The 25,987-nt window shown below is 48.2% G+C and overlaps 2 protein-coding genes across 5 annotated transcripts in view; both read right to left on the bottom strand.

The window, feature by feature from the left end:
- Window positions 1–6,532, bottom strand: part of ACTN4 (actinin alpha 4) — an 82,957-nt gene extending 76,425 nt beyond the window's left edge. Inside the window, exon 1 of one of the 4 annotated variants that reach the window (XM_066243714.1) lies at window positions 6,247–6,532. In XM_066243714.1, the coding sequence (XP_066099811.1) occupies window positions 6,247–6,408 (162 nt within the window). In that variant the 5' untranslated portion in view covers window positions 6,409–6,532. The remainder of the gene's footprint in view (window positions 1–6,246) is intronic. The other 3 variants (XM_066243713.1, XM_066243716.1, XM_066243715.1) reach the window with 3 other exon arrangements.
- Window positions 6,533–12,908: 6,376 nt separating this feature from the next.
- Window positions 12,909–25,740, bottom strand: EIF3K (eukaryotic translation initiation factor 3 subunit K). The gene is made up of 8 exons (XM_066243563.1): window positions 25,496–25,740; window positions 23,721–23,819; window positions 21,138–21,258; window positions 19,140–19,214; window positions 16,619–16,685; window positions 16,431–16,508; window positions 14,186–14,311; window positions 12,909–12,975 (listed from the first exon to the last, which is right to left on the bottom strand). Exons 1-8 carry the CDS (start codon window positions 25,552–25,554, stop codon window positions 12,944–12,946), a joined length of 657 nt encoding a protein of 218 aa, XP_066099660.1. The 5' UTR covers window positions 25,555–25,740; the 3' UTR covers window positions 12,909–12,943.
- Window positions 25,741–25,987: the final 247 nt, after the last annotated feature.

The raw sequence follows: 25,987 nt of genomic DNA, 5'->3' as shown, positions 1-25,987 counted from the left end.
CTAGGGATCTAACTGGCAACTTTAGTGTATCGGGACACACTCTAACCAGCTAAGCAACCTAGCCAGGGATGGAATTTTATTTCTTAATTTTTAAAAAGATTTTTTAAAAATTAATTTTAGGTGAAAGAGAGAAAGAGGGTTGGGGGAGGAGCAGGAAGCATCCACTCAGAGTTGCTTCTAGTATGTGCCTTGACCAGACAAGCCCAGGGTTTCAAACCAGCGACATCAGCATTTTAGATCGACACCTTATCCACTGTGCCACCACAGGTCAGACTGGAATTTTAAATTGTTTCCCTTGATTCACTGAACCTTACACTCCTTGATACCTGGAATACTGACTAAAATGTAACTCATAACCCTTCTTAAAGAAAAGCAAGTGTTACTTATGCAACTTTCAGACTCTTTGTAACAAATTCTGGCGCCTAGACTGCCAACACTATAAAACTAACTTTCCTTATTATGTGTGCTTTGATGTGTCAAAGTTTAAATTCATCCTAGAGACTTAAACCACCCATGATATAAAGACTTCTTTCAAACCTCATGGATGACAGGATTTGTATCTGCCCAAGTAGAAACTTCCGCCTACCTTTTAGTAGGTCAGTGTTTCAGTTACCACTGCCATTGAATTACCAACTTGCTATCACTTGCCTCCTATTTCCATAAAAAAAGAAAAGGGGGGAAGGAGAACTTAAGGTAACAGGAGTGCTTTTGTTATGCTCTAAAATAAATACATAAATAAAAGCAGTGTAAGGAAATTGAGGGAAGAGGACTGAAGAACATGGACATCACTAAATGAGAAAACAGGGATAAAGCTGAGGGAAACGGTCATTTAGAATATACTAATTGTCAGAGAAGAGATAAATTGTTGACAGTTTAGCTATTTAGAAAACCTATAGTTAGCTGTTTGCTAATTATTTTTGCCCTTCCCCTCTGCACCCCCCCCCCAATAAAACAGCAAGGGAACTTTTTTTTAAAAAAAAAGAACAACCCTTAGATCTGGTCAAAGGCTTGTACAAGTCCCAGAACACTATATAAATCAATACAGCAAAAGCCTAAAGTGTTCATCAACAGTCTCAGAAATTCCTTGAATCTTCCCAAATCAATTTTATTTTTGGCTCCGTTCTCTTTGCAGTCATCTGCTAAATAACACTGCCAGATAACTTGTTCCACTCATTCAGTTAACTTTGAAAATGGGGCCCTGGCTGGTGGCTCAGCAGATAGAGTGTCGACCTAGCATATGATGTCCTGGGTTCAACTCCTGGTCAGGGCACAAAGGAGAAGCAACCATCTGCTTCTCTCTCTCTCCGTCTCCCCCACCCCTCACTCTTTCCCTCCTGCAGCCAGTGGCTTAATTGGTTCGAGCGTTGGCCCCAGACAGGCTTGGTTGGTCCAAGTACATCAACCTCAGGTGCTAAAAATAGCTCTACTGATTTGAGCATCAGCCCCAGACGAGTGTTGCCAGGTGGATCCCAGTCAGGGTGCATGCATGTGGGAGTCTGTCTATCTCCCCTCCTCTTACTAAAAAAAGAGAAGAAAATAGGTACTGTCTGGTCAATGTCTGCCATGACTGTAGTATACATTAAAATGGCAAAACTCCCTACCTCAGGGGTTTAAGACTAGAATCCAGACTTGTCCCTGCTGCCCTGACATCTGATTAAGAGGTCATTGAGAGTGCAAGTCTACATTTTAACTGACCTCCCTGGCTGCATCTCAAGAGTTTAACAGGATCAGCAGCACCTAGATATTAAAACACCACCCTAATTTTCTGGTTGTTTCCCTCCAACACTTTCACCAAACTTTCCCCACATGGGAGCGCACTCAACACCAGGCAACTAGCTGCAATTAAATGAAGCCATTTAGCACCATTTTCCAACTGAAGAGTGAGTCAGCTTCCTGCTGCCAAAGTAGCCTCCTTGTTGGTCTCAAAAGCCAGAACCAGGGTGTTTCAAAAGACAGAGGGCAATCCTGGGCCCACACCCTGAACCACCTAGGATTAGATGAGGCAGCAAGCGCCACACTCCATAGCACCAACCGGATTTCAGCTCTCAAATGAATATGAGTGGCTACATGAGGCGCTGTACTTACAGGCCATCCTCCCACACCTCACCACTTCCACAGTCATCAGAAAAGCCATGTTCTAAAACACACTGGGAGAGAGAGAAAATACAATGCTAGCAGCTGAGTCGCTTCCCCTACTCCTTTCCCAAGAGGACAGAGTATACTGCCCCCCCTCACCCCCACCACACACAGTCTTATATCTAGATGACAACTGAGTTTGGTGACGGTGGTGCTTGTTGTGTTTTGGGTTTTTTGTATGTACATTATTCAATTTGGAAAACTGCTAAGAACATGTTAGTCAGATCCTAAGAGGCAAGCAATCAGAGTAATGGAACAAAATAAGATTGCTACTTTGGGCCCTCCATCAACCTTTAAAAAACAAAAAACACCCCTACTTGGAGAAAAACAAAATACCATCACAACTTTTAAATAATTAACTCACACCTAATACAGCCAGAGCCAAAGGTCAGGCTCTAAATAGTGAGGCCCTGTAAGCAGTGATGTTTCAATGAACAAGCAAGCTTAGCAAAGGAAGCATTTCCTCTTACTGTGATAAGAAGTTCTGGAGCAGCTGTCAAGACACCTTGCCTGTCTAGGAGGGTAGGGGCTACCCAAGCCCCTTTCAGAAACTGGGAGAAGGAATTGTGGCCCAGAAACATAACTGCTCAAGAACTTACCCCCAAACCAGACCAGTCCTTCCCCCATCCCCCATCCTCCAAGAGAACACTCAGGGTCTTCTCATGTCATAACTGTTGCATAACCTACTTATCAGGAAATGCCTTGGGTACAGAGGTCCCTAGAAGTCAGAGCAAAGGTAAAGGCTTCAGGTAAAAATGAGAGCCATCAGGAGCCACAATCCTCTGATTTGGGCCAATCCTTGCTTAATTCCTAGAAGAATTCAATTCCACACACAGTAAGGGCCTACAGGTGTCCTGGATACAGCTCTTTAGAGTGAGGATGCACAAGACACTTACAGAACTTCCACTCTCCATGTCCAGTGGCTCATCCTTGAAGAGGCAAGAAGGGCAATCTGTCATTCACTAAAGCAACACTGCAACATAGAAAGACCCATCCAGCCTGTCTGGGTAGTTGTGTGTGTGTGTGTGTGGGGGGGGGGTCCTCTTAGAAGGGAAATTAACAGCACAAACCTTTGTATATATTCCTTTCCATTATTCATTCCCCTTTCAGAAAGAATCCCTACCCAATAGGAAAATGCACAGCAGTGAAGCAACATTTCCCTTCAAAGAACAGCTATGTGTAAACATTTGCTGCAATAGGTATAAAGCAGGACATACTGGAATCTGGCCCTTATTGAGAATCTAAGCACTAGTCTTAGAGCACACTGTGAACCACCCCTTTCCTCAACCTTGCCTGGTCCTTAAGGAAGGGAGGAGGAAGAATGACACATAGGAGCAAGGCCTTGGGGTTCTGGTGAGTCCTAGTCCTGGCCCAGAGCCTGGACGGTACCCCAGCCTCACCCTGTGTGAAGGGAGACTATAACCACAAAAGAGTACACACCCTAACTCCCAGAAAAGAGTGGAACTGAGCTAGCAAAAGGAGTCACTGGGGAGTGGTGGAAGACAGGAATGGAGAAAGAAGGAAGTCTCCCATTCTGATCACCTGAGGAAAAAGAGACAGGGGCTCAAGCACCTGGAGCAGGAGAGAGATTCCAGACATTCTCCAAAACAACCTTATGGCTCCCTGTTCCTCTCCCAACTTTCTCTGTCTCTTGGCAACTCTTAACCTTTTCAAACACAGCAGAGCCTCTGGTAATAAGTTATTGTTTGGATTGCAGACTAAATCTCCCTTTCCCCTCAAAAAGTATTTTTATGTCAGATTATCTCAACCTGCCCACTCTGACGTAGGCGGGGCAACAAATAAGGATGTCACCACCAACCGCCACCCCCATCACCGATGAGGAAATTCAAGCAGAGGTTGGTCCTTTACCCAAGGTTATGCCAGGCCCCACCCCAGGGATAGCTTGGTACAGCTGCTCCTTTCACCTTTCCCCTCTAGACTGGGCAGCCTACACCTAGGCCCAGAGCACCAATGCACACCCTTCAGAGGCTTCTAATAACTCCCTCCACTCTCCTTCCTTACCTCAAATCCCTTTAGTCTGCTCCCAAGTTCCTGAAAAAGCTCCACCAAGCCCACGCTCACAAAGTCCCAACACCATACATGCCCATCTTTGTAGAACCAGAAAGAATTGCACCAAGAGACCAATGTCTTACTCAAGACCACAGAACTGATCAGTAACAAATCTCAGAAGAAAATTCAGCTTTCTAGTACACATTAAACGCCTCTAACTTCAAGAACCACCCACCATCCTGGAACACAACACCTATAAACAACCCCCTCTCACACCCTCTCTTAGTACACATGCAAACCCTCTTTTGGCCTGTCCTGGTAGTTCAGTTGGTTGGAGCACTGTCCTGAAATGCCAAGGTTGCAAGTTCGGTTCCCGGTCAGGGTACATACAAGAATCAACCAATGAATGCATAAAAAGTGGAAGCACAAGTTGATGTAGCGCTCTCTCTCTCTCTCTCTCTCTCTTCCTCTCCCCCTAAAATCAATTTAAAAACTATTAAAATAAAAAAACTCTTTTATCAGTTCAGAGTTCCCCTCTCCCAGACACACAACACCTTCTCTGGGCCTCCCACTCCTTTAGATCTCCCTTTCATTACTGTAAGTCACCCCTAAAAGTGGGTCCCACCCCAAAGTGCCACCTAAAAACAGATCTGCTTTATGAGCTTTTCACCTCTTCTCTTCCCTGCCAAAAGACACAATACTTTCTGGATACTCTCACCTCTTCCTCCCACTTTTTCTACCTTCACAAAATAGACACTTTTCCAATCCTGGTGCTGCATTTCTAGAAGCACCCTCCACTAAAACAAAACAAAAACCCCTCCTTTCTCAGTGTATTCATCACATACTCCGTTCCTAACAAAACTTTCATTTTCCTAAACTAACCTCCCTCCCATTATCGCTATTCGACTCCAGCTCACATTCCCGCTCCCACCATTCTTACCTTTTCCAGACCTTCCCCTCAGGCTCCTCCAACCATCTGCTGCTGCACTTTCAACCTTCCATCAGTTCTTCAGAAATCCCTCCTCAAAACAACTGCAAATACTCTTTATCCCCTACAGCCTCTCCATCCCTCATCCATTTCTTATTCCTCCTGTCTCCCACTATTCCCCCTTTTCCTATTAAAACGGTTATCCGTTTTATTTGGGTATTTATCCCAAATAAATCTCACCCCTTCCAAGAACTTCTTATTCACAAGTATCTGATGTCTCCCTTCACAGCCCTAGTTCCAGACCGCCCTTGCACCCTTACTCATCCTCACACCCTAAGCCTCATGCCTTTTCACACCCATTTCTCTCCTTAGCCCCTCTCCTTTCATCTCCCCAGTCTCCTAGTCTTCCCACTACTTTCTTTTTAATAAAGATTTTATTTATTCATTTTAGAGAAGAGAGAGAGAGAGAAGGGGGGAGGAGCAGGAAGCATCAATTCTCATATGTGCCTTAAACAGGCAAGCCCAGGGTTTTGAACCTGCGACCCAAGCGTTCCAGGTCAACACTTTATCCACTGCGCCACCACAAGTCAGGCCCCACTACTCTTTAGACTCCACAATCCCTTCCTTATTATACCTACCTACTCCATTTCCAGAGTCTTCATCCCCTTTAGAACTCCCCCACCCTGAGGCTCCCACAAATCCAATACTCTTCAGACCTTTCTGTATTCCAAATACTCCCCTCCATCCTCCAGCTGCTCTTCAGACTCCCCAACCCTAATTCTGTCCTGACCCACAAATTCCAGACCCCTCCGTTCCTCTCTTAGCACCCCAACCCTTCAATGCTGCCTCAGACCCCAATTCCATTTTAGACGTTCCAATCATCTCCTCGGTTTGCCCAATTCCCCGCCCAGACCTCCTAACTCCTTCATTGGACTCCCAGAGCCCTTTTCTTTAGACTTCCACATTCCCTACTGGGCCGCCAATTATTCTTTCAGACTCCCAATTCTTGCTCAAGTTCTGCAATTCCTTTCCAGGACTCCAAGCCCCTTCCAGACAAGCCAATTTCTTCTCAGGGCCCTCCATTCCCATCACAGACCCTCCAATTTCCTTTCAGGTCCCCAGTCTCCCTGGGAAGCCCCCCTTCCAGCCCTTCCGGCTCGCAGGCCGCGCACCTTGCGCTGCTGCTTTTCCCAGGCCGGGTCCAGCAGCAGGTCCCGGTCCCAGTCGTCCTCCTGGGCCATGTAGTCGCCCATGCCACCCCCGCCGCCGGCGCCATTGCCCCCGCTGCTGGGGCCGTACTGGTACGACTGGTTCGCCGCGTGGTAGTCCACCATTCCGCCGCCTCTCTCTCGCCCACCAGCCGGTCCGCTCCCGCCCCTTTGCCCGAGCTGCTGCCGCCGACGCCGCCGCTGCTTCAGCTGCTTCAGCCCGCCCTCCGTCCGCGCCTGCGCACTACTCGCCGCGCCTGCGCACCGCGCCGCTGCCGCCACCGCCCTCCCGCGCGCGCCTACAAACCTGAAAGGCGCTTGGACACGCCGTCCTCGGGAAGCTCGGCGCCTGCGCAGAGTCCACTTTCCCCCGCCGCCTCTTCAACTCGTGTGCGAGCCGCGTCCCCTCTCCCGCGTGAACGCGCGCGTCCTCCGTGTGTGGGCGGAGCCAGTTATAAATGATTCATAAGGCGGGCCTCGCCATCAGGCCTTAACCTGCTCAGGCGTGGAATGTAGCCCCATTCGGCAACACAAATTCAACAAGTATTTATTAAACGACTACTGTGTGCCAATGTTTTACGCACTGGCACAAAACAAGATAGACAAAAATCCCTGCTTTCATGGAACTACTTTCTAGTGAAGGGAGACAACAAAATTTTAAGGGTGTATTGTATATTCTAAGGTGAAAAGTGTTATAAAGAAAAATCAAGCATGACATGAAGTGTAAAGTAGTCAGGGTAGTCTTCGCGAAGGGGGACGTTTGAACAAAGATCTGAAGGATTCACGAAATGGACAGGGAAATTAGGTAAATTGGAATAGATACTGGCTGACAGGGAAGGTAGAGGACGTTTTGGACTTTCATTCGACATTCTCTGAGCACCAAGCACTGTTCTTGGGCGCCGAGGGTATAGTGCTGAGCATAATAAGCGTGGTTGGCTCTCAAGTGGTTAACAAAAGGGATGCAGGGGCAACAAAAAATAAGCAAATACATACAGATAAATGACATTGCCACATTAGTAAATATTTCAAATTTAACTACCTAAATCTGAGCTCCTGATCTTACCCCTAAAACCTGATCACCCTACAGTCATCCCATCTCAGTAAATGATGCCCCCATTCTTCCAACTGCACAGGCAACAAACCTTGCAATTATCCTTGATACCTCTTTGTCTTCACACCCCACATCCAATTCTTCAGGAAATTCTATCAGTTTCATCTTCAAAGTATATACAGAACCCACCCACTTTCCCCTGCCCCCATGGTCCCACCCTGGCCCCATCCACTTATGCTTTGTGTTTGCTTAGACAACTACAGCAGCTTCCTGGCCAGCTTTCTGCTCTCCAGAGCCCCTCTTTCCACAACAAGGTAGAGGGAGCCTAACCAGGCAGTGGCACAGTGGATAGAGCGTTGATCTGGGACACGGAAGACCCAGGTTTGAGACCCGGAGGTCGTCAGCTTTAGCGCAGGCTCATCTGGTTTGAGCAAGTTTCACCAGCTTGAGCCCAAGGTCACTGGCTCGAGCAAGGAGTCACTCGGTCTGTTGTAGCCCCCAGGTCAAGGCACATATGAGAAATCAATCAATGAACGACTAAGGTGACACAACGAAGAATTGATGCTTCTCATCTCTCTCCCTCCCTGTCTGTTCCCTTTCAGTCTGACTCTGTCTCTCACAATGAATGAATGAATGAATGAATGAATGAATGAATGAATGAATGAATGAATAGAAGGTACAGGGAGCTTGTGAACACCTGAGTCAGATCATTTCCTCCCTCCTATGCCCAGAACCCTCCCCTCTCCCATAACACCAGAGTACAAGTCAAAGAAGGAAAGGAGAAAAGGTGGAGGAAAGATGCAGGAGTCTCCCCTGCCTTGACTCAGCCTTGCCTTTTTATTTATTTTTTTAATTTTATTTTAGAGAAAGAGAGGAGAGAGAAACAAAGAAAGGCGGTGGAGGGAGGAGCAGGAAGCATCAACTAAGTCTCACGTGTGCTTTGGTGGGGTAAGCCCAGGGTTTCAAACTAGCAACCTCAGCATTCCAAGTCGAAGCTTTACCCACAGGTCAGGCACCCAGCTCTGGCAAAATGGGAGACTCCTGTGGTATCAGCCAGACCCACAGGGTCTTTCTACATCTTGGTCCCTATTTACTTTCCAAGCTCACCTTCTACTCTGCCTCTTGCTCTCTGAGTTCCTGCCACATTGCAGCCTTCCTTGCTGTTTCTGGAACACACCAGGCCTGTTTCAGCTTCAGGGCCGTTATACTTGGTGATAATTTGTTACCACTGCTTGGATCACTTTCCCCAGGTACTGGATCCCCAGGGCTCACAGCCTCCTCTCCTGCCGGTCTCTGCGGCAACATCAATACCTTGGTGAGATCTTTCCCGACCATGTTATTTAAAATAACATACCAGCCCTAGCCAGGTAGCTCAGTTGTTTATAGCATTGCCCCAATACCCCAAGGTTGTGAGTTTGATCCGCTATCAGGGCACATACTAGATATTTCTCTCTCTCCCCCTTCCTTCCTCTCTCCCTCAAGTCAAAAAATAAAACAGCATCCCACACCTTTCCTACTTAGTTTTTTCCAGAGCAGATCATACTACATGATTGGTTGATTTATCATATCTGTTTTCTTCCCAAGAATGTCACCCATGAGGGTAAGGATCTTTAATTTGGTCATTGCTGTATCCCTAGTCTCTGAAGCAGCATCTGGCACAAAAGTTTAATAAATCCTAGGTGAATGAATGGATGGACTTAAAAACCATGGTAAGAAATTTAATTTTGTGTGTATGTGGTGTGTGTGTGTGTGTGTGTGTGTGTGTGTGTGACAGAGACAGAGAGAAAGACAGAGGGACAGATAGGGACTGACAGGAAGGGAGAGTTGAGAAGCATCAGTTCTTCGTTGCAGCTCCTTAGTTGTTCATTGATTGCTTTCTCATATGTGCTTAACCAGGGGACTACAACAGAGCAAATGACCCTTTGCTCAAGCCAGAGACCTTGGGCTCAAGCCAGCAAACTTGGGCTTCAAGTCATTGACCTTTAGACTCAAGCCAGCAACCATGGGGTCATGTTTATGATCTCATGTTCAAGTCAGCGATCTCGCACTCAAGCTAGTGAGCTCGAGCTCAATCCGGCAACCTTGGGGTTTCGAACCTGGGTCCTCTAGCATCCCAGTCTGATGCTTTATCCACTGCGCCCACCTGGACAGACAGAATTTAAGTTTTTTGTTTTTTTTTTTAGAATTTAAATTTTTTTGAGAGCTAATTGACATATAACTATTTTATTCTAAACTCAATGGGAAGGGCCCTGACCAGGTATAGCTAAATTGGTGAGAGCATCATCCTGTTACACTAAGATCGTGGATTCAACCCCTGGTTATGGCAATATAAGAATTAACCAATGAGTGCATAAATAAGTGGAACAACAAATTGATGTTTCTCTCTATATAAAATCAATAAATAAAAATTAAAGTCCCTGGCCAGTTGGCTCAGTAGATAGAGCATCAGCCTGACATGTGGGCGTCCCAGGTTCAATCCCCAGTGAGGGCATACATGAGACACAATCATCTGCTTCGCTTCCCCTCCCTCTCCTCCTTCTTTCCCTCTTCCCCGCATAGCCAGTGGCTCGAATGGTCCAAGTGTTGGCCCCTGGCACTGAGGATAGTTTGGTTGATTCAAGTATTGGCCCCAAACGAGGGTTGCCAGGCGGATCCCAGTTGGGGTGCATGCAGGAGCCTGTCTGTCTCCCCTCCTCTCACTTAAAAAAAAAGGGGGGGGAAGAATTAAAGAAAAATAAAGGCTCCTCCAGGCTTTATTTATGAGAGCTGCAAGGCTAAGGCACTGGAAGAGATTCAATGTCGAGCAAAGGAAGGGGACAAGACTTGGGCAGTAGCCCACTTTCCCAGGGGATGAGGCCTGGCCAAAGAACCAAGAATTTTGGTAGTTTACAAGCTGGGCTAGGCTGGGCAGGGGCAGGCAGCCTCTTCCTGCCTGACTTGGTGAACAAGCCTAGAATCCTTGCGCTGGCCTTGGTCAGCAGGGAAGGGCCCTTGAACTAAGGACCATCCGCCCCCACCCTGCCTGCTCCTGGTAACACAAACTTCCCAGAACTAGGGCTGAGACACAAAGCCAATGGTCCCAGGCAATGAGGTTTAAATGAAGAGCTCCCTTTGTCAGTCAGCTTTGAGGCCACTTTCTGGCAGCTATCCCAGGGTAGTGCAGTAATAATAGCTGCCATCTATTGAGGGTCAAGGGACAGCAGGGCAGACTCAGGGCTGAAAGAGACCAGAAGGGGCATGGCCAAAGGGTTCACCATTTCTGCACCATTTTTTGTCATTCTCAAAACTATAGTCAGAACTGATTAAATACTGTGTTCCTTTATAAGTGTTACTTAGGTGAAACAAGAGGGCAGTGTCCTCCCAAGGTGGGAATGTGAAGAGATATTGGGATGCCTAGGTGACAATGGAAGCAGCTGAAACAGCAGCCATGAACCCAAGCAAGCAAGACAAGGCTACAAGTTTATGGCCTTCCAATATACCAAGGTGCTCTGAACTTTTTAAGTGAATTAACTCACAGCCACTACTGAAGTGGGTAATCTCACCAGCTGTAAAACTGAGGCACAGAATTAACAAGCCCAAAGGCCATTAGGCTGGAGTTTGAACTCAGTCTTTCTCCAGAGCCGGGTCTCTCAGCTACTCAAAGGATGATCCTCCTCAGACTGACCTGTGGTGGCGCAGTGGCTAGAACGACCTGAAACGCTGAGGTTGCTGGTTCAAAACCCTGGGGTTGCCTGGTCAAGGGACATATGGGAGTTGATGCTTCCTGCTCTCTCCCCTTCTTCCCCCTCTAAAGTGAATGAATTAAAAGAAAAGCAAAAGGGGCCCTGGCCGATTGGCTCAGCAGTAGAGCATTGGCCCGGTGTGTCTTGGAAGTCCCAGGTTCGATTCCCAGTCAGGGAACACAGGAGAAGTGTCCATCTGCTTCTCCACCCTTCCCCTCCTGCAGCCAAGGCTCCATGGTCTCCAACTCAGGTGCTAGAATGGCTCCGGTTGCAGCAGAGCGTCACCCCCTGGTGGGCATGCTGGGTGGATCCTAGTCTGGGGCATGCAAGAGTATGTCTGTGTGCTGCACACCCCCCTGCCTCCGCTTCTCACTTCCAAAAATACCAAAAAAAAAAAAAAAAAAAAAAGACCCTTCTGGAGTAAAAGCAGTTTAGCAAAGCAAGACAAGATGTAGCTCCAAAGGAGATACACATACACAGGTTATTTCCTCTTCCCTGCATGGATATGGCCAGTTGTGCAGGTTGTACCCTACATAAGGACACCTGCCAAGTGAGTGAGCAGTTGTAGTGCCCACCCCCAGGGGATACCACCCAAATGGATGGGTGGTAGCACCCATCTTCCCTCTTGTTACTACTCTTCACCCTCTTACAGCTGGCTGGAGTCCTGAGCTGTAGAAGCACCCTTTGTGCCCACTGGACACACCCTAGTTCCTGGCTCCTGCTCAGCTCAGTAACCCAGGGTAAAGGGTGCCCCGCCCTTCCCTGGCTCTCCATGTCCATGCTCAGAGGTTGGGCATGAGTGAAAGCAGATCAGGGAGAGTTGGCAGGACTGGCAATTTGGGCACTGCCACCGCCCACTCCATAGGCCTGGTCCACTGCTAAAGAATGAAGAGCTCCCTCAAGTAGCAGCAGGTCTACAATAAGGGCTGTGCATCTATCATGGCATTTCATTTCCTCGTCACCCCCAAAGCAGTCACTGTTGGCCCAGTCCCCTCTTCCTGTACATGCGCACAGGACACATCTAAAGTTATTCTGCCAGATGCCTGGAATACCTCATGTATACAATGCTACAGGTAACCAACCTAGCTAAGAACTAAGTGATATGAGCTAGATCTAGAGATAGAGGGAGCGTGGCCTGGATGAAAATCTAAATTTCCTTGTAAAGTCTCTCTGAACAGATGAGTTCTGGGGACTAGTTTGCAACCGTAAGGACAAACCCAAGTCTGAAATCGACCCATCTTCTAAGTGCCAATAACAGGCTAGGAACTGGTCTAAGACCTTTACTGGCAAGAGCTTCTGAAATCCTCATAACTCTGACAAGGGTGCGCCACTCTCCCCCTTTCGGAGGAAACGGAGGAACTGGGGCAGAGTCACGAGAAACAAGGACACACAAAGCAGCAGCCAGGACTGGGGACAGCCAGAATGCTCCCTCCCTCACCCCTTCAGCGACAGCCCAGGGTCATTAGTGCCTGCGTTTGTGAGGCTCAAAGGCAAAGGTGTGCTTGCCCTCCCCAGGACCCCAGGGGCCCGCTCCTGCTCAGCTAAGTCTTCATGGGACAGAGGAGCCCAGGCTAGGGCCAGCTGCGGTGCTGGGCTCCGGTCCCATTCATTTTCCTCCTTGCTGACTCACTGCTGCCTGCCCTCTCCTGAAGACCTGACAGGTCAGGAAGGTGGGGTGGAAGGTCAGTTGCTGGGGTGGGGCCGGCAAGGAAGTCAAAGGGAGGAAAGGAGATGGAAGTCCTGCCACAGGGGGGCCTCAGCACCGGGCGGCCAAAGCCAGCTCTTGGGCTCCCTCTGGTGAGCAAAGAGCAAAGGGCAAAGGTAACGTGGAGCCAGTGAGGAGACACCAAGGCTAAAGGCAACAAAACTTTATTCAACTCCTGCGAAGCTACTGGGAGGAGGCCATGATACTGGACACACCTGTTGAAAAGAGAAGGGGGGACCAGGTTCAATGTGGGAAGAATGGGAGACGAAGTGCCAGTCTTCAATCACAGCACCCACAATCCTTTAGAAGCAATAGATCACAGCTCCCTTCTGGGCCCTAGTCACCATCACAAAGGCAGTCTGGGGGAGTAGTTAAAAGCCTGGACTCGAACAAGGAGGCCCAGGTTCAGCTCTGCCAGGTACCAGGTACATCAGTTGCCCCATCTGTAGGAAGCATCTACCCTATAGGATAGCAGGATTAAATGACATGCTTAGAACAATGCCGGCGTTACTCATTACGATCATAAAAACAGAACCCTTCGCTCCAGTAAGCTCTCACACAGAATGGCACATCTCAGAGAGAGGGTCCACAAAACCCAAGTGCCCACTCAATCTGGTTCCTCATTTAGATATCAAACTAATTGGTTTGTACTAAGAAACCAAGCTGTACCAATATGTACCTTTAATGGTACCCACTTTGTAGGCTGATGTGAGGACCAACTGACTTAAATGTAAAGAAACTGTCATAATTATTGGTGTTGTCTTCCCCACATTTTATTTTTTTAATTTTTTTTTTAAATTTATTGATTTTTAGAGAGAAGAAAGGGAGGGACAGAAGGAGACAGGAGGAGCAGGAGGCATCAACTCATAGTAGTTGCTTCTCATATGTGCCTTGACCAGGCAAGCCCAGGGTTTCGAACCGGCGACCTCAGCATTCCAGGTCGATGCTTTATCCACTGAGCCACCACAGGTCAGGCATTCCCACATTTTAGATGAGAAAAACTGATGCACAAAGAAGTAAAATCACTTGGTCATAGTCACACAGCCACAAAGTACAGAACCGAGATTCTCTACCCACTAACCTGATTTCAGAGTCTGCACTTTCAGGTATTCTGCTACAGGTGCCAGGGTGGAGGCTCCAGGAGCCCCAAAGATAAAGGAGACAGCGGAACAGAGCCCCTGGGACCGGTGTGTGGGGACACCCTGCAGGCCCCTCCAAGCCCTGGAAGTTCCAGGGAAGGACACCCAGTGGCCCTGCCATTCCTTCCTGGGCAGCAGCCCTGTGACAGGTCAGTGGAATCTGACAGATGCAAATTTCCTAGCCCTGACGAGAACGTATCTATCTGGGTCCTGGAGGGCCCTAGCCCGTCTCTGTGGAAGGGCACCACTGTAGCCCCACAGCCTAAGGTCTCGAGCCATTACTCACTGTCAAAGTCGATCTTCTCCACAATGTTCTTGGGCTTAATGCTCTCTTCCTGGCTACAGATGAAGATCTGGCCCGACTCATCAGCGCTCCAGCCGTATTTGCTCATCCACACCTTTAGCTGGCTGTCTGCAAGTGGAACAGGCAGCACAGGGGCTTTGGTCACTCTGATCCCCCAGTACTAGGGCATCCTTCTTGCCCAAATGCCTCAGAAGCCACCAGCAGCTCCTATCTGGACAGCAACAGCAGCTAGAATGTGGGTCTCCCTGCAGCAGTTCTGTGCTTCTACAGTTCATTCTCCAATTAGCCACCAGGGGGAGACTTTTACTTTTCTCATCCTTACCACCACAGTGATTTTGTCCTAGCTTCTGTTTTACTTTTCTTTTTTTTAGCTCCTATTTATTTCTTTTCTCTCCTAGTGCAAATCTTGGTTCCTATTAACAGTAGTGTATTATCTGCTTTGTCCCACAACCTACATGAAATGGGTTCAAAATCACAGTGTCATCATTACTACTAACAATATGGCATCAGGTTTGACAATTTTTTTGCAGTTTTCTTTTTTCCCCCCCCAGTTCTTTTTTGCCCTTGGAAAGTAAGCCACCAAGATTGTGGGGCCAGAAAGTGTACACTGTTACTTGAAAGAATTCTTTTTTGTGTAACCATGATCAATTTGATACAGATTCATCACTTCTTTTTTAAAAAATTTAATTTAATTTATTCATTTTAGAGAGGAGAGAGAGAAGACAGGGGGGAGGAGCTGGAAGCGTCAACTCCCCTATGTGCCTTGACCAGGCAAGCCCAGGGTTTTGAACCTCAGCATTTCCAGGTCGACGCTTTATCCACTGCGCCACCACAGGTCAGGCCACTTCTTTTTATATTCAATTCTAAGGATTGTTTCATCGCCTTTTGATTTAATTTCACTTTTAAGTATGTCAAACATCTAATGTAAAACAGTATAGTGCCTGACACAAAGTGTGCAATAAAAGGTAGCTTCCATTAAAACAACAAAAAACATATATATATTTAAAAAATCTACCTGGATCAAAGGGCAAAACTGTAAAGGTACTCAGAGAAATCTCACTCCCAACTCACCCCTCTCTCCTCCCTATCTTCACTCATCCCTCTGCCCCATTTACCATATCTTTTATTTTCCTTCCTGTGTTTCTCTTCGCAAAAATGGGCAAACATGGCCCTGGCCGGTTGGCTCAGCAGTAGAGCGTCGGCCTGGCGTGCGGGGGACCTGGGTTCGATTCCCGGCCAGGGCACATAGGAGAAGCGCCCATTTGCTTCTCCACCCCCTCCTCCTTCCTCTCTCTCTCTTCCCCTCCTGCAGCCGAGGCTCCATTAGAGCAAAGATGGCCCGGGCGTTGGGGATGGCTCCTTGGCCTTTGCCCCAGGCGCTAGAGTGGCTCTGGTCGCAGAGCGACGCCCCGGGGGGGCAGAGCATCGCCCCCTGGTGGGCAGAGCATCGCCCCTGGTGGGCATACCGGGTGGATCCCGGTGGGGCGCATGCAGGAGTCTGTCTGACTGTCTCTCCCTATTTCCAGCTTCAGAAAAATACAAAAACAAACAAACAAAAAAAAAAAAATGGGCAAACACACACACATTATTTTTAGAGGGAACTTTTAAAACAAATTTGATCCCGTCCCTCTTTGCTGAGAACCTGTGGCTCCATATCATTCAAGGTAAACGTCAAAATCCTTAGAGGCCCTGCTGTACTGGAGACCTCCCTTCCACCACTTCCCTGCTCTCGACTGCCCCCAAGCCCTCATTCTGCCCCACCTCCGGGTGAAGATAACAGGGCGCTCCTGCCTGAGGAGTCTCACATTTGTTCTGCCCTAAGGCTGCCTGTTCCCTTTCCACAGAGCCAACTGCTCCAATGCTGCCTCTACAAGTTGTCTTGAACGAATTGCCACTGGATGCATACATCTTAATTTATCTGTTATGCCATCTCCCTGAGAACAACTCTGAGCCATTCTATTTTGTTCACTGCCATATCCTCAGAGACTAGAACAGTGTTTGGCACAGAGTAGGCATACAATAATTTATGCAGAATAAACAAATGTCATAGAACTCCACCAAGGAAGTGTATGTCTTATACCAATTCCTTATTTCTTCCCTGGGTTGGGCCTTCAATAACCACTGGGTGAGGAAGGAATGGGTCCATTGGAGAAGCTGGTTGAGGACCACTACCCCTGACCACCCCGAACCTCTCAGATGGGTATGTGGGTTCCAGAGAGGGCCTTACCAGTCAGGTCCCCAAGCATCTCGGCCAGCAGCCAGCGATCGATGTGCTGATAAGTGATCCCCACGACGTGGCAGATAACTGCAGAGGTCAGGGACAAAGATGGTAAAGAGCCATGCCCACCAGGACCCTGCTGCCATTCCCTATCACTTCTCCCCTGCCAAGGAACTCAGGCTCAAAAAGGGACTTACATTTCCGGACAGAATCTTCAAAACCAGTTATACCTTCCAAAAGGTCCATGTTTTCATCCAGGGCTTGCTGTGAGAGGAACAACAATGTTGACAATGTTAATATTAAGAATGTTAAATATTAGCCCTGGCCAGATAGCTCAGTTAATTAGAATATCATCCCAAAGCACAGAGGTTGCCGATTGGATCACTGATCAGGGCACATACAGCAGATGTTCCTGTCTCTCTCCCTTCCCTTCTCTAAAATCAATAAACATTAAAAAAAATGTTAATATTAGTACTATTAATAATAGAAGCTAACACTTGAGCATTCACCTCACTTGCCAACCATTCTTCTGTGTGCAACCCCATGATGTAATAGTTACTGTTTTTATGCCCATTTTAGAGATGAAGAAACCAAGACTCAGAATTGTTAAGTGATTTGCCCAATATCAGAGCTAGGGTTTGAACCTGGCAGGCAGAACCCAGTCCCAAGAGAGGGGACAGATACAGTCTAGCTAACTGTACTCAACCACCTCACCTTGCTTCTGTCTCACTCCAAGGAAAGGCCTATCATGTCCTACCATGACCCTCAAGGCCCCACGGGACCTGTGCCCTCACTGCCTCCCACTCAACCCCTCATTCCAGCCACAGGAGCCTCCTCACTGCTCCTCAGGGCCTTTGCACAGGCTCTTCTTGTCTCCTTCCCCACAGCTAGCACCCTCACCTCCTTCAAGTTTCTGCTTAAATGTCATCTTCTCAGCAAGGGCTACCTCTACTAGTAAGGGAAATGAGAAAGTCACAAGGACGATGAGTAGTCAGTGAGGTAGACGGAAAGCCAGAAGCAGTTGTCCTGGAAACCAAGTGATGAAAAGCTTTGAGGGAGTAATGGGTAACAACCTGTCAAGGGGCTGACGAGACAGGCAAGATGGGGCCTGAGAATTGCCTACTAGATCTAGCAACAAGGGAGTCACTGTTGACCTCGACAAGAAGTTTCAGTGTTAGTGTTGGGGAGCTGGGTCAGACGGTTGTAACAAGAACCTGGAGTGCATTTAAGTGAGCAGAGAAGTCTGAACACAGCAATCTGTCCCAGGAGCAGGGTGACCAACAGCCTTGACCTGCCTAAGATTGAGGTTTCCTAAGATGGGAGACTTCCAGAAACACAGACAGGAAGGGAGAGATGAGAAGCATCAGCTTATAGTTGTGGCACCTTAGTTGTTCATTGAATGCTTTTCATATGTGCCTTGACCAGGGACTCCAGCTAAGCCAGTGACCCCTTGCTCAAGCCAGAAACTTTAGGCTTAAGCCAGTGACCCTACGCTCAAGCTGGTAAGCCTGCACTCAAGCCAGATGAGCCTGCACTCAAGCAGTGACGTTGGAGTTTCAAAACTGGGACCTCAACGTCCTAGGCCGATGCTCTATATACTGTGCAACCACTTGGTCAGGAGAGACCAGGGCAAACCGGGCAGTTAGTGCCCTAACCAACAGTGCTGCTGTAAAGGGCACAGAGAAAGGCGGTAGGAAGCAGAGCTGGTGGGAATGTGGAGGTCAAGGAGTGCTCTCATTTTAAGGCTAGAATTAACTCAAGTAGACATGTTCTGTGGTGACAGAAATAATCCAGAAAGGCTACATTTGCTGTTTTAGGACAGTGGGGAGAACTGCTCTGATGTCACTGAGTGGGTGCAAAGGAAGGGGATGGTGCACCAGAGGAGGCTGGACTGAGATAGGAGGACGGACAGCGCACCCTCTAAAAACAGTGGAAGGCTCAGTCAGTTACGACAGATGTCAGGGCCAGGCCAGCGACATGTGCGAGTTCTGCTTTGACTGCTTCTATTTTCCTACAAAATAAGCAGCCAGATCGTAAGATGAAGTGGGAAGGAAAGGAGCATGGGGCGAAGTGTAAAGATCTGTCCAAGACAGTGGAGAGGGAATAAACTAGGAGGGAAACAAGAGCCTAGGCGAGGAGAAGCGGAGGACTGTGGACCCGGGTTGTCACATGCTCTGGATGATTAGCCTTGCTCATTTCAGATACAGGTGTGGGTGTGGAACACAGGATTTATGCTAAAGAAAGAAGCAGAACAGAGGAGTGGAGTGCTGGTCTGCCCAGACTGTTGTGTTGGAGACCTCACAGGGGTAAGCTGGAAAGCTGGGAGGAAGTGGCTAGAGGGTGAAAATGTTCTATATGCATGGCCAGAGGAAGGGGCAATTACTGCTAAAGACAAGCCTAAGGCAGTGAGTCCCACTTAGGAAGCTGCAGAAGTAGAGGACCAGGCTCCAGTTAGAGCAAGAAAGGGAGAGCGCTCAGATGATCGAAGACTTCTGTTAGGAGGACACGTCTGTGTCAGCCGAGCCCTGTGTGCACAGGGACAACCTTTGAGTCCTGGCTCTGTATGAGGATGACAATTCATGAGATCATGCTTAAAAAGCCCTGAGCAAGGGGCCCATTGCCACAAAGGCAGCCAGTCAATGGGCATGGTTGTTCTTTTGGCAGTCCACTCTGTGTGACCCAATCACCGATCCTGCCCCTGGACCCAAGGGAAGTTACCCAGAAGGCCTGGAAGTGGCAGGTCTCAAGCAGGTCTCCAAGGTACAAAATCTGTCGGATGGGTCGTTCTTCTTGCTGGAGAAGGAAATGTTAAGGGGAAATGGTCCTGGAGCCTGAGGATGCTGCTGCCGAGTCCTAGACCAGCCCTCCCTACCCATCTCCTCCAGTCACTGCTGCACAGACTGTAATGGCAAAAGGTGAGAGACAGCCTAATGATCTCGTGATAGGGACAATTACATCCAATGACGGCTCACCTAGAGATTGAGCCAACTTGTATAGATTATGACCAGACACACTGTGATATGAGAAAAGATGCAGAACAATGTACATACAGCCTACCATTTGGTGGCAGACATATGTGTGTATCAGTGGTTTTCAACCTTTTTACACTTGGGGACCAGTGAAAATAGAATTATTTTGGGGACCCTTAAGGCAGAAATCATCCAGAGCATAAGTGAATTCGACTAAACACTGGTGTCTACACACACACACAGCTGTACTTATGTATCTACAGTATATCTGTGGAAAGGTCCCCAAGAACAGCAAACTATTGACTCCTGGGAGGGGAGTGAGGTAGCTTGTGGGATATAAGAGGAAAGAGGCCTTTTTTTCCCCTGTACACTTTTTTTGTACTTTTAACAGCATACTTTATGCCTATTTTTTTAAACCACCAGAACAGCGCTGTGGGGCAGCTTGGTTGGAGTGTCATCCCAATGAGCCAAGGTTGTGGGTTTGAGCCTCAGTCAGGGCACATGCAGTAGTCAAACAATGGTTACATGAGAGCGTGGAGCAGCAAATCAATGTTTCTCTCTAAGATCAATAAATGAACATTTAAGTTGCCATTTCTCAAATGAGTAAGAAAACAGGCTCAATGAGTAAGCTGCCATTTCTCAGCTTAGCCACTAATGGGCAGGTAGGTGGGACAGCTGGGACGGTGACCGCTAAAAGCACAGGGCCCAGAATGGATAGGGGATTCTGCCAAGTTTCTCAAGTAATTAAAGGAAAAGTGAAGTCCCTCCTGGCTAAGTATTAGACCAGCCACACAAAAGCAAGTGGGGGTGGGGGGATCCAGTTCATTAATTTTTCACTCAACATTTTTTCATTGAAGAGCAGCACTTTGCTAGGCACTGAGGATATATAAAATGAAGTCCAGCCAACAACTCAGCTCTTCATGGCTTTTAGCTGGTGTCCAGTCCCCAGCCCCTCCAGCCTTGTGGTCCCCCCCCCCCCACTGATTTAGGGGACTGAGGAAGGGAGAGAAAGAGAGAGAAACATCAACTTGTTCCACCTAGTTGTTCTATCTGGTTGTGCACTCACTGGTTGCTTCTCATATGTGCCCTGACTAGGAGTCACACCTGCAACCCTGGCACACCAGGACAACACTCTACCCACTGAGGCACCCGGCTAGGGCCTCTTGCCTGGTTGTCTTTACTCAGCTAGAATTCTCATGGGAATCTTTAAATCTTTTACTCTGGAGCTTGAAAGCCTATGGCTCCCAGGTGCCTTTTGAGTCCAACTGAATTTCACGTTAAAATTTGTGGCACGGCTATACTGAACTTCTTCCACAGCTTTTAAAAGGTGACACCGAGCTCTTCTTTTCCTCCAGGCCTCCCCACATACTGTTCCCTCTATCTCGATAACCTTTCCCTACTGCTTCACCTAATGCCTCATCTTTCAGATGGTCCTTCCTCCAGGAAGCTCTTCCTAACATCCAGGAAGGGTCAGGTGCCTCCTCTGGCCCCTCTAACCCTGAGTCCTGACTACTCCAGGTTGTCGCTGATAGGGTACCTGTCTCTTCTACTGGATTTTGAGCTCTGTGAGAGCAAAGGATAGGCCTGTTCTAAGCACAACAGGGTCCTAGCCCTACCCAGCACCTGGCCAAGCCAGAACAGGCACTCAGTGTTTGTGGCTGAACTCAGAGACCACTTCCCTGTGAAATGATCTCTCTTGCCCCTGCCTCCTCCCACACACACGTGGACCTGAGATCTGGAAGGATACATGGGCCTGGTCGATCATGCACTTGCACAGTGTGAAGTCAGTGTGGGGTAGGTTGGTGAGGGCCTTTAGCAGGATCTGCGCGGTGACCGTGGTCTGAAAGAAGGCTGGGTTGAACTGGTACCTGAGAAAGGGAACGAGACATAGCAACAGGTTGTATCTCCAGGTCCAGAGTCTCACCAGGTACGAGGCAGGCTACACACAGCTTTGGCCCAGAGCCTGGGAGCTGGACATGCCCGGGCTCCAATCCCAACCACAGCACTCTCTGGTTCTGACTTCCCTTACCCTACTTTCCTGCTCTGTAAATGAAGACAGTTAATCCTCACACAATCTAGTAAGGCAAATACTGTTTAGTGACTCACAAATAAATGAGTAGACAGTAGTATCTGGAGTAGTGGTTAAGGGCTCTGGAGCTAGACTGCCTGGATTTAGACTTCCCTGCTGAGTGACTGTGGACCACTTATTTTAAATTCTGTGTCAGTTTCCTCCCTTGCAAAAGGGGACAATTACAACCATATCTACCCCACAAAGGCAATACAGCATCCACATGATTTAATAATATACCCAAAGTTTATAGTACAGCAACTACATTATGGTACTCGCTAAGTAGCGATTATCATCAATAATAATCTAAATAAGCCCATGCCAGTTGACTCAGTGGTAGAGCATCGGCCTGGCGTGCAGGAGTCCCAGGTTCGATTCCCGGCCAGGGCACACAGGAGAAGCGCCCATCTGCTTCTCTACTCCTCCCCCTCGCCTTCCTCTCTGTCTCTCTCTTCCCCTCCCGCAGCCAAGGCTTCATTGGAGTGAGGTTGGCCTGGGTGCTGAGGATGGCTCCAAGGCTGCTGCCTCAGGCGCTAGAGTGGCTCTGGTCGCAACATGGCAACGCCCAGGATGGGCAGAGCATCGCCCCCTGGTGTACAGAGCATTGCCCCCTGGTGGGCAGAGCGTCGCCCCTGGTGGGCGTACCGGGTGGATCCCAGTCAGGCGCATGCGGGAGTCTGTCTGACTGTCTCTCCCTGTTTCCAGCTTCAGAAAAATGCAAAAAAAAAAAAAAAAAGCCAGTGCTAAGTGGAAGTAGCCAGATGCAGAAGAGCTCCTGTTATAGGACTGTATTTGTGTCAATTTCAAAGCAGGCAATCCTGAGTGATCACTATACATGCATGTGTGGTAAACTCACATGATGCCAGGCCATGACAACATAAGAGTAGTTACTAGTGTGCTAGTGTGGGTGGTAGGGGTGACTGGCACAAAACACATGGGACAAGGGGCCTGGGTTGCTAGCAACATTCAATTTTACAATATGGTTGGTAATCAGATGGGTACATTTATAATTACTTGTTAAACTATCTGTAATCCCTCAATATCCACAGAAAGGCTCTAAGAACCTCTGTGCATACCAAAAAACAGACTTGCAAAGCCCTTACATAAAATGATATAGTACTTATATATAACCTATACATATCCTCCCATACACTTTATACCACCTCTTGATTATGGACAATACCCAATATAATGTGCAAATAATAAGTATGCTGTTTATGGGATGATGACAAGAAAAAATTCTGTAAAGGTTCAACACAGATGTAACCACAGTAGGCCTAACTACACAATACATAACAGCAACGTCACATTTTTGGGGAATGTTTACAATCTTCAGTTGAAGAATGTTTCCAATCCTTTCACTGATGTGGAACCTGTGGATATGAAGGGCCAATTGTATTTATTTTATGTACTAGCCTATATGTTGTATTTAATATTTTAAAAACTGTTGGAGGAAAGCCAAAGCACCAAGTGACTTTCTGTTCCCATCCTGAGGAAGTGAAGGTTGAGACTAAGCATACGTGACTGAAAGCAGTCACGTCCAGGGAAGGCCCAAGGACGTGGGTGGTTGGCCCTGCTGGAGCTTTCTGCTGGTTAGGAATCAGACAGCAGATGGTGTAGTGTTATGTCTCAGAAAGAGCAAGAGAAATCTAATCAGTTTTGCAAAACTAAATACTAAAACTGTACACTGGCCTGACCTGTGGTGGCGCAGTGGATAAAGCGTCGACCTGGAAATGCTGAGGTCGCCGGTTCAAAACCCTGGGCTTGCCTGGTCAAGGCACATATGGGAGTTGATGCTTCCAGCTCCTCCCCCGTCTCTCTCTCCTCTCTGTCTCTCTCTCCTCCTCTCTCTCTCCTCTCTAAAATGAATAAATAAATAAATAAAAATTTAAAAAAATAAAAAAAATAATAAAACTGTACACTGTATTCTGCTTGTTAAGTTTCTTACGGAAGATGACATATTTCTGCTTAATAAATTGGACAGCTGATCTCTCTAAGGCACCTCAATCCTGGAGAGATTGGGGTCCTCCACTTGCAGTATTGTTGCTGCCTCATTCCTTTGCGGCTCCTCATGACCTCATGAGACCCTGAACAATAACAAAAAACCATCTGTCCAACTGCTCTAACTTCCTTGGCTTCCTTGTCTTGCACACCAAAAGATGCTGAATCCTGTCAGCTAACCCCTAACTCCCACCCCACCCAGTGCTGAGTGATACCCTGCTGGCTGCTGGCATGGGGTTGCGGTTAGAGACAGACACTCACAGCTTCAGGACAGCCAGGTTGGCTTCCAGATCATAGGCATTCTCCTTGGCCTGTGTTTCCACATAGCGCTCCAGGGTGGCCAGATTCTCAGGATTGTACCTAGAGAAGAATCAAGATGGATGAACAGAGAAGAGCTGAGGCCAGGAACTTTATTTAGGGGTGGGGTTGGGCACAGTAACCTGCTCCTCCCTCTCTGCCCTTCCCTTCCCTTCCCTTTAATTTGGCACTGGTCATTTGCTCTTCCCAAGTCCTTTTTATTTTTTTAATTATTTACTCACTTATTTAAAATGTTTAGTTATTGACTTTGAGAGAGGGAGGGAGGAGAAAGAGTGGAGGGGGAAGAGAGAAGCGAGGGAAAGAGGAAAAGTGAGGGGGAGAGAGGGAGACAGAGGGAGAGAGAGACAGAAACCACAATCCTGCTGCCCCAATCATTCATGCCACCATTGCATGTGCCCTGACTGGGGATCAAACCTGCAACCCTAGCACGTGGGGACAATGCATCAACCAACTGAGCTGCCTGGCCAGGGTCAAAATTTTTATAGATTTTAGAGAGAGGAAAAAAGAGGAAGAGAGAAACCATTTGTTGTTCCACTTATTTATGCATTCACTGGTTGATTCTTCTTTTTCTATGTGTGTGACAGAGACAGTGAGGACAGATAGGGGCAGACAAGAAGGGAGAGAGATGGGAAGCATCAATTCTTCGCTGCAGCTCCTTAGTTGTTCATTGATTGCTTTCTCACAAGTGCCTTGACTGGGGGGGGGGGGGGCACTACAGCAGAGCGAGTGATGCCTTGCTCAAGCCAGCGACCATGAGATCATGTCTGGGATCCCATGCTCAAATCAGCGACCCTGCCCTCAAGCTGGTGAGCCTGCACTCAAGCTGGCAACCTCAGAGTTTTGAACCTGGGTCTTCTGTATCCTAGTCGGACATTCTATCCACTGTGCCACCGCCTGGTCAAGCCCCAGGCGATTTTTGTATGTGCTCTTACTGGGGGGGGGCAAACCTGCAACCTTGATGTATCAGGATGACGCTCTAATCAACTGAGCTACTCTATCCAACTCTTGAATTAGGTCTATAACTCTAAAAATAAAGCTTACTCATATCCTACCTAAGCCTAAGCTCTAAACCCCATCACGGCCCTGGGTCTAATGCCTAGAATGACTCCCCAACCTCTCATTCATTGCAACCTGTATATCTGGACTCCTGGACACCTTTGACACCCACCCTTTCCTCCCCGCCCCTCAGGGTCTAGACCCATCCTCGCCTTCCTAGCCTCCTCCATTCCAGTTCTGACCAATCTGCTTGTGCTTCCCCCATCACAGCTCTGACTGCACCCAGCTATCCCTGTCTACTGTCGGTTATGTCTGGACTCTGAACCGAAAACTCCACGAAAGCATGGCCTGAAGCTGTTTTGGGCACCTCTGCTACCCAACACTGCCCTGCGCTGACTGTAGATTTTAGTGAACGTGTTGCGTGAGTGATATGAGGGAGAAAAGAAAGGAGAGATGAAGAGGTACTGACAGACAACCAGAGGCTGAGAGAAATAGGAAAACCGAAGGGCTAAAAAGTTATATGGCAACTAAAGAGGGGAGACTGAATGGTAGGTAAGGCTATCTCCAGCCTCTAGGCGCTTGCGATGTTGTTTTCCTTCAACATCTACAGATGACTGGAAAATCCCCCCCTACACCGGCAAACCCAAGACTTGACGACCGACCCAGAAATCCTGTCCTTCACCCTGCTTGCCTAGAAGCGCCCCCTCCAACCCGTATCAGACCTGTCGATACCCTTGAGCAATTTGCCCACGTTCGCTCTCATCTGCTCAAACACCGCCATGACTGCTGTTCCTCCCCACACGGTGGGATGAAGCCGAAGTAGCCGCCGTTGCGGCAGCCTCGAACACCGGAAGAGGAAAAGGTGGCGGAAACGGAAACTACGGTAGCTGTTTTCGCTCCAGTCCTGGGAGCGCTCAGAAGAAGCGCGGCTTCTTCTTCTTGCGGCGGCTGCCACGCTTTCCGGCTGCCATGTGACTTCTTCCCAGGGGACGCAGTTGGCGCGTGCGCATACGCTCCACCAGAACTGGACGAACAGCATGAGAAAATGCTCAGTTTAGCCCAGTGCGCTGGCGCCGTCTCGGGCGAGGAGGCGGGGCTAAACTATTCCCGGGCGTCGTGCTCCAGTCCCCAGGGCGCGCGCGCAAAGTCTCCTAAGAGGAGAACCACTGTGCGCCTGTTGTGTTGCTTGCGGCATTGAACTCACAAAACTGTTG

This window comes from Saccopteryx bilineata, chromosome 9, assembly GCF_036850765.1.
Source record: "Saccopteryx bilineata isolate mSacBil1 chromosome 9, mSacBil1_pri_phased_curated, whole genome shotgun sequence".
Classification (NCBI taxonomy): domain Eukaryota; kingdom Metazoa; phylum Chordata; class Mammalia; order Chiroptera; family Emballonuridae; genus Saccopteryx; species Saccopteryx bilineata.
This window is presented reverse-complemented; position numbering and strand designations above follow the sequence as displayed.